This window comes from Oikopleura dioica, chromosome 2 (assembly GCF_907165135.1).
Source record: "Oikopleura dioica chromosome 2, OKI2018_I68_1.0, whole genome shotgun sequence".
NCBI classification, from domain to species: Eukaryota; Metazoa; Chordata; class Appendicularia; order Copelata; family Oikopleuridae; genus Oikopleura; species Oikopleura dioica.
This window is the reverse complement of record NC_137292.1, coordinates 10,743,874-10,750,624: the sequence shown is the minus strand read 5'-3', so window position 1 is coordinate 10,750,624 and position 6,751 is coordinate 10,743,874. Positions and strand designations below refer to the sequence as shown.

Sequence of the window (6,751 nt, the reverse complement as noted above, 5' to 3'; positions counted from 1 at the left end):
ATCTTTTTCAGGCGACTTAACTATTACGTGAATGAGTCCAAATGAAGAAGTCAGTTGAACTGACAGAAAAGGAAATCGATTGGGTTATAGAAATATGCGAGAATGTTTCTTTTTCGAAAGAAAAGAAAGGAAAACTGAATAAAGATTTGCCAAAGCACGTGATGCTTTTGAGAAACATCGTTTCTGACGCTGACAAGCTCGACGCTATAGGTTTGAGTTGCCCATTAAAAGTTAATTTATTCTCAATAGGATACGATGGGATTGAGCGATGCCGAATGTACACGCGTCATCGCAATCCAACTGGAACAGAGGAAGAGCACGAGCGCAATGTTGTCGAACACATGCACGACAAGCTCTTTCGCCTATTACCTTACTACATTCGAACTAAACCAGGAAAAACTATCGGCGCAAAGCTTCAACGTGAAATGCTCAAGTACATTGAAGATAAGATTGAATGAACAATCCTGACTATCACTTTATCTGCCCAATTATCACTATGGACATATTTTTAATCTGACGATTGTCAATTTCAGAACGCCCTGCAAAGGGAAATGAGTGAGGACGCGAATGGAAAGATTGGATCGCTCGGGTGGGTTGGCGTCAATCCAAACGCGATGCAGTTGGAACCTCGAGGACAGAAAATGTTTGTCGGCCAAATCCCGAGAGCATGGGGAGAGCGTGAGCTTTTGCTAAGGGTTAAAATCAGCAAAGATTTTTACCAGTAGTTCAATGAGATACTTTGTTGAGTTTTACAACCTTATATTTTAACCTTTCAAAAAGGTGATGTTTAAAGAATTCGGCGAAGTGTTCGATCTTCAAATTCTGCGTGATCGTATCACTGGTCACTCTCGTGGTTGCTGCTTCGTAACCTTTTTTGAGAAGAAATCAGCCGATGATGCTCAACGAGCCCTCAACGGCCTTCGTGTTTTACCAGGTTTCTATAACTTTTTCAAACTACAGCCAGCTGCATACTTATGAATCCAAACAATTGTCGATAGATCAAAATTTCAGGAATGCTGAACCCTGTCCAAATGCGCGCAGCAGATTCCGAAAAACGAAGTGATCGACGACTTTTCATTGGAATGCTTCCAATCACTTGTGACGAAGAGATGCTCAAAAGATGTTTGAGCCGTATGGAAAGATCCAAGAACTCCAAGTCCTCCGAAATTTCAATGGAACTAGTCGTCGCTGTGCCTTTCTGACTTTTTCTAGGTAATCATCTTTCTCAACGATGGAAATTTTGACTATTTTGTAGTCGATTAGAAGCTCAATCAGCAGTTCAAGCCTTGAATAACACCATGGTAAGTTCGAATTGTTCCCAAGCCATGGTTGTCAAGCTCGCTGATACTCCCAAGCAGAAGGAAAAGAGAAAACTTGAGCGCCAGGTAAAAATTGCCAATTTTATCTCGGTTCAATCTCCTTTCAAGCTCAAGTCGTGTGCCATGCAATTGCAGCGTCTGTGCGCTGACGAAGACGACCTCGTTGGGAAGCTATTGCTTCCTTCTCTCTGTAATCTTGCTCTTTCTTCAACCAAGCTGCCCTCTTCGTCCCCGGCGCAGCAATCTTTCCCTGTTGTACCGATAAATCAAGCTACTGGCTATGCCCAAAACAAGAACGCTATGAGAAATGGGTGGAACAATAATAATGACAATGGCGGATCAACAGGAAACGCCTCTGATGATTCTACGAAGTCGTCGAATGAAAATCCAACAATTGGAGGAACTCAATCTGGTCCTGAAGGCGCGAATCTATTTGTCTATCACTTGCCAAAGCGATTCAATGACTCGTAAGTTATGAGCCAGTCTGTTTAGTTCTGACATTTTTCAGTGACTTGTATGCATTATTTTCAACTATTGGAGAGCTTATTTCTGCGAAAGTCTATGTAGATCGGCATACTCAAGAGTCCAAGTGCTTTGGATTTGTTTCTTACAAGCATATCATTGACGCCTCAGCTGCCATCAAACGGTTCAATACTTACCAGGTAACTTCGTTAATGAAAACGAGTTGTATGAATCTGGATTTAGGTTGATGACAAACGCCTAAAAGTCGAGATGAAAAAGCCCCGCCAAAAAACGACCTTCAAACCGACGCCTACTCCTCCTTTCCCGAGTAACTTCTCTCCTCCCTTTATCCCAGACGTCGGGACCAAGTCCGCGACTCCGCCCATTTGGGGTCCTCATAATGTCGAGCCTCCATTTTTCACAAGCTTGTTAGAATAAGCTGACTGGAGATGTCTTATTGTCTGCATTTTTGTTAAATGCTCTATACTTTTTATGTTTCGTAAAAGCATTCAGTCTGTGTTTAATATCAATGTCCCTTTTCTTGACTTACGAAAACTCTACTCTCTCCAACTTTCATGTTCAAGATGAAAATGTACGCTTCAAGTCCATCTAAATTGTAACGACGAGTTGAATTAACTCCGTCAGCCTCGATATGTCTTCAATGTTTCGATTTTACCTCCTTTTAGTCCGCGCTGTAAATTCCTAGCTCGTATATGTTCCTTTTCAAAACAATATATCGTCCTCTATTACAGTAATTGTGCTGTTTGCAAAACATAACTTTTTTAGTGTTAGTCGTTTTTTATTTTGATTTTTTTTCTTTCCACACTCCTTCCTATCCTTTACATTTTTGTGTTTGATGTTTTGTTTTATGTTACTATAACAAACCTTCTCTCTCGCAAACTTTCGAAAATTCAAAATTGTACCAATTTTGTGTGGACTTCCTGTTATTTGTTTGTTTATTTATTTTTTTTCTAATAGTTCTTAATAAAACATTAACTAATGGAAATCATTTGTCATTTTCAATGTCTCATTCAGCGTAAGAATTAGCGAATTATCTTGATGATCGCTTTTACGTTTTATTTGACTTGAAAATGATTCAAAAATGTCATCGTTGTGTGAATAAGACAGATGCAGGGGCCCTTATAACGCACATTTAAAAATTTGACGTGATAAATATCAGAAAGCATGAAAATTTTTGGATTTTTCGCAGGCTTTGCATTCGCAGAGAAATGTGCGCAGATGTGCCCGATGAATATTGAGGAAGTTTGCGGCTCTGATGGAAATACCTACACAAACAACTGCTCTCTCGAAACCGCTGCCTGTGAGCTTAGAAATGCGAAGACTGGAATCAATCTTGTGAAAGCATACGATGGAACATGTGTTGACTACTCCAACTGCGAACGAGCTTGCCCAAGAATTCTCGACCCCGTCTGTGCCAACGCTGGGGATAACCAGATGCGTACCTTCGGAAATTTGTGCGAGTTTAGAAGTGAAATCTGCGGAAAGGGAATCAAAAGCGAAATGGCACGAGTTATGCACTCTGGAGAATGCAATCATGAGTCTCTGTAATGCAACAGATACTTCAATAAATTCATAAAAAATGATGCCCAAGTTTACCGTTGATTAGAGGAGCATTGCTATAAATAGATAAAATCTAGCTTTATTATGATTGAATGGAAAGTTAATGGCTCGAAAAAGCTAATTATTTTGGGTAGTTTTAAATTTTTTCCTTCATTTTCAGGTCACAATTTCTTTCAACTACGAAATCATATCTGGATATTTTTACAAAGAGATAAAGAATTACACGTATTCGAGAGTATGTTAAGGTTCTAAAAGTCAATAAATTTAACCAGTCGGCAGTAGCGGAGATCCGAGAATCCGACCCGGGAGGAAAATTATCGGGCGAGTTATCAAATTAATGTATCACAAATTGATTTGGCTAATCGCGAGCCAGTCTGAGGGGCTTATTCGGAGGACCGGCTGCTCAAAACTGCCCGCGGCCCTTTCATCCTTCATTTTTTCAGCGGGCGTTCGTTGCCGCTGCTCAGCTCTAACCCCTTATTTGTACACTTTTTCTCACATTTTGACAAAGATCGAGCTGTAAATTTAAAATAAACACGGAAATAGATGCATATTATGGAGAGAAAGGTTGTCCGTAAATGAAGCTAAAAAGAATCTGCCGAAAGGAAAAGATGCGCAAGAACTTCCAATGTTCCTTTTTGACTATCTCTGTTGCTCTGATTCTCCTTCAGCTATATCTTCACATTTATCATAACACGCGAAAGGTAAGCTGGAATAAGTAATTATCACGTTACGTGGGAAAATGCAGCGAAACGAAGAAGCGCCTATAAGATGACATGTCAGATTCGAGTGCTATAATAATCTCCCCTAGATTCAGTGTTAGACGTGTTTCCTTGAACATTTTTGATCTGGTTTATTAGATTTGAATAATTTAGGAAGACACACAAACCTCTAAGCCAATTTATCACGAAGGCTTGAACGTGTTCTTAGATAATATCATAAGTCTGGTTATGGCATAAAATAAAACGACCTTTTACACCAAGCTTAATTACAGTCAAATAATTTACATTTTTACGATTCATAAACGTATCGCTTTGCAGTCTGAAGCTAAGAAAACTCATTATTTTGACAGAAAAAATTGTTAAACATAAATTATCCGTCGCCCAGGGCGCCTAATTTGAATAAAATTAGCTTAGCCTCTTTTTCAAATGTCTAGTTAAAAAATTCTTATTTTTAGGATGAACACCTGCGGAAGTTTTTCGAAAAGGAGAAGGCACAAATTGCGGATCAGCTGATAGCCCAGCAACCAGTTGCGCCCGCAGCTAGGACGAAAATATTAGGAATTCATCCTCCTAAGATTCCTGATGAACATGCTGGTCTTATCAACGGAGATATTGTTGCTATCGAGGCGGAAGCAAAAGAACAAGGTTTGTTCCTCACTTATCTAAAACCCTCTTACTGTAATCCTTGAAAGCGTTTTGTACGCAAACTGTTATCATATTCAATTAAAAGGTATTCGGAAGCGATTTCCTGACTTTATCGTCATGGGAATGCAGAAATGCGGCACTACGGCTCTCCAGTACTTCATGAACTTCCACCCAGGAATGCGATCCCCAGTTGAGGGTGAGCTTCACTTCTTCGAGCGAGAAGGAAACTATCGAAAGGTTTGAATTTTTAGCGTTAAGTGACTTTGACGGATTGAACTTTGCTCTGCCCTTGGGGAGGTTCTAAAGCATTCAGTACCGTGAAAGTGTGCAGTGATTGATAAGATCAGCCTCGAAACTTTGGTTAAGCGTTTATCTTTCAGGGCTACAAAGCTTATTTCGACCAAATGCCGTACGGCGATCCAGAACTGCTAATTTTCGAAAAGACGCCGGATTACATGCATGATCCAAAAGTGCCCAGTCGCATGTTCCACTTCAAGCCGGATCTCAAGCTCATTGCGGTCGTATGTGACCCTGTTCATCGAGCCTTCTCACATTATCTTCACGCGTTGAATATTACGAGGCCACAAGGTTGGCAAATGCCTGGAGCTCAAGAATTAAAACACAAGTAAGGCCAATAAATTCGATATTCCAAGTTAACTTCCTCGTTTGTCTTCAGCAACAGCCGGCTAATTGAATTTTATAAATTTTTCAACAGCTGAGGAATTCTCCAGAGCTCGCGCTCTAATGAAATAACCCCCGGTGGAATAATCTCCTTCTGATAATAAACTATCGCGTTCAGAACGTTCGAAGAAGTTGTTTTCCAAGCTTTGGCGGAAACAATCAACGCTACAATGGCCAAGGCGCTTATCCAGCTGCCGGAGGATCAAGTGCCATACGAAGAGATACGTTTAAAATTTCATCGTTATTTGGACAATGGAATGCGCACTGGACGGCGGTACTTGATGCCTGCCTCGATTCTAGCGCGCAGCTCGTACGGCTATTTACTCGCGCACTGGTACAGATACTTTCCCCGCGAGCAAGTGCTGGTAGTCGATGGAAACGACCTCAAAGGTGCGATTAGAAATAGTACTCTGACGTAATTATGTCTGGCTGAGTAAAGGGCAACACTCGCAGAAGTTCCGGTTTATCGCGGAGCCTCGACTTGATCCGCGAGCGCCACTCAGATCTTGTCAAGCTAGACAGCCTTTTGAATTTAACCGCGAATGACCTTTTCTAACATACAATATGATGTCACAGCGTTACAAATGATTTCTAGTCCGACCTGCTCATGCGATGCAAAGAATCCAAGAGTTCCTGGGCGCGGAGCAGTACTTGACCGACAAGAACTTTCATCAAATGCCAGACACAGGGTTCTTCTGCATTCAAGCGCGTCCAGATTCGGATTGCTTGATCCCAGGAGGAAACAAGGGTCGCTCAGCGAAGACCCACATGGACGCCCCTGTCGAAACTGTTCTCCGGCGTTTCTTCAGAGCGATCGAGCCCGATAACCTGGAAGTGTTCGATGGCGTGCCCTTCTCGTGGACGGCCGATTTGATGGACCCCTCAGCCGATAAGCCCTTAGAAGGCTGACCAATTAGTTAATTGCAAATACTTCCCTGCATCGACTGCCAAAATGAACGCCTGCGAAAGATCCCTTTCAATTTGTACTTATGTCTCTCGAACAATCCCGGATCAGTGCTACCCCTTTGTATACGAGTTCACAAAATTATTTATATTATATATACTTTACAGTTCACAAATACACAAAACCTAAAAAGAGCAAGCAAGAAGAGTAGCTAGCGCTCCTTTGAGACCTTTGGGCAAATTGACCAAGCGGTAAATTGCTCGTCCAAAATCGAGGCTAGCTGTTAGCTGATAGTTTGAACTTTGAGTTTGAAATTTATTATTTTCAAACAGTTTGACAATAATAAGGTGAATGATTGCGACGACAAGGCATCAGTCGAATTTCAAGTGATGCGTTGTTGACGCTTTTTTGAGAAAAAAATCGCGCAAGTTACAGTT

General features: G+C 41.2%; 3 protein-coding genes across 3 annotated transcripts in view; 2 read left to right on the top strand and 1 right to left on the bottom strand.

Annotated features, from left to right (window-relative positions):
• The window catches only part of LOC145699938 (putative protein kinase DDB_G0291842), a 69,225-nt gene that overhangs the window by 58,263 nt on the left and 4,211 nt on the right, over positions 1–6,751 (bottom strand). The gene's annotated exons all lie outside the window — the stretch shown is intronic.
• Positions 13–2,781, top strand: LOC145699941 (CUGBP Elav-like family member 2). The gene is given in 9 exon segments (XM_081777204.1): positions 13–210; positions 250–689; positions 781–934; positions 1,012–1,106; positions 1,109–1,212; positions 1,256–1,385; positions 1,428–1,786; positions 1,828–1,981; positions 2,025–2,781. Coding segments are annotated over 8 exon segments (1,329 nt in total). The 5' UTR covers positions 13–210; positions 250–551; the 3' UTR covers positions 2,220–2,781.
• LOC145696744 (heparan sulfate glucosamine 3-O-sulfotransferase 1-like) lies at positions 3,689–6,491 on the top strand. Its single transcript, XM_081773828.1, has 6 exons — positions 3,689–4,066; positions 4,540–4,729; positions 4,815–4,966; positions 5,110–5,354; positions 5,529–5,800; positions 6,006–6,491. The coding sequence occupies exons 1-6, from the start codon at positions 3,941–3,943 to the stop codon at positions 6,317–6,319; spliced, it is 1,299 nt and encodes a 432-aa protein (XP_081629954.1). The 5' UTR covers positions 3,689–3,940; the 3' UTR covers positions 6,320–6,491.

Coding starts and splice junctions, on each gene's coding strand:
- LOC145696744 (XM_081773828.1), top strand. CDS start 3,941: ATGAAGCTAAAAAGAATCTGCCGAAAGGAAAAGATGCGCAAGAACTTC. Junction 4,730..4,814: donor GGCGGAAGCAAAAGAACAAG/GTTTGTTCCTCA, acceptor TTCAATTAAAAG/GTATTCGGAAGCGATTTCCT. Junction 5,801..6,005: donor CGATGGAAACGACCTCAAAG/GTGCGATTAGAA, acceptor AATGATTTCTAG/TCCGACCTGCTCATGCGATG.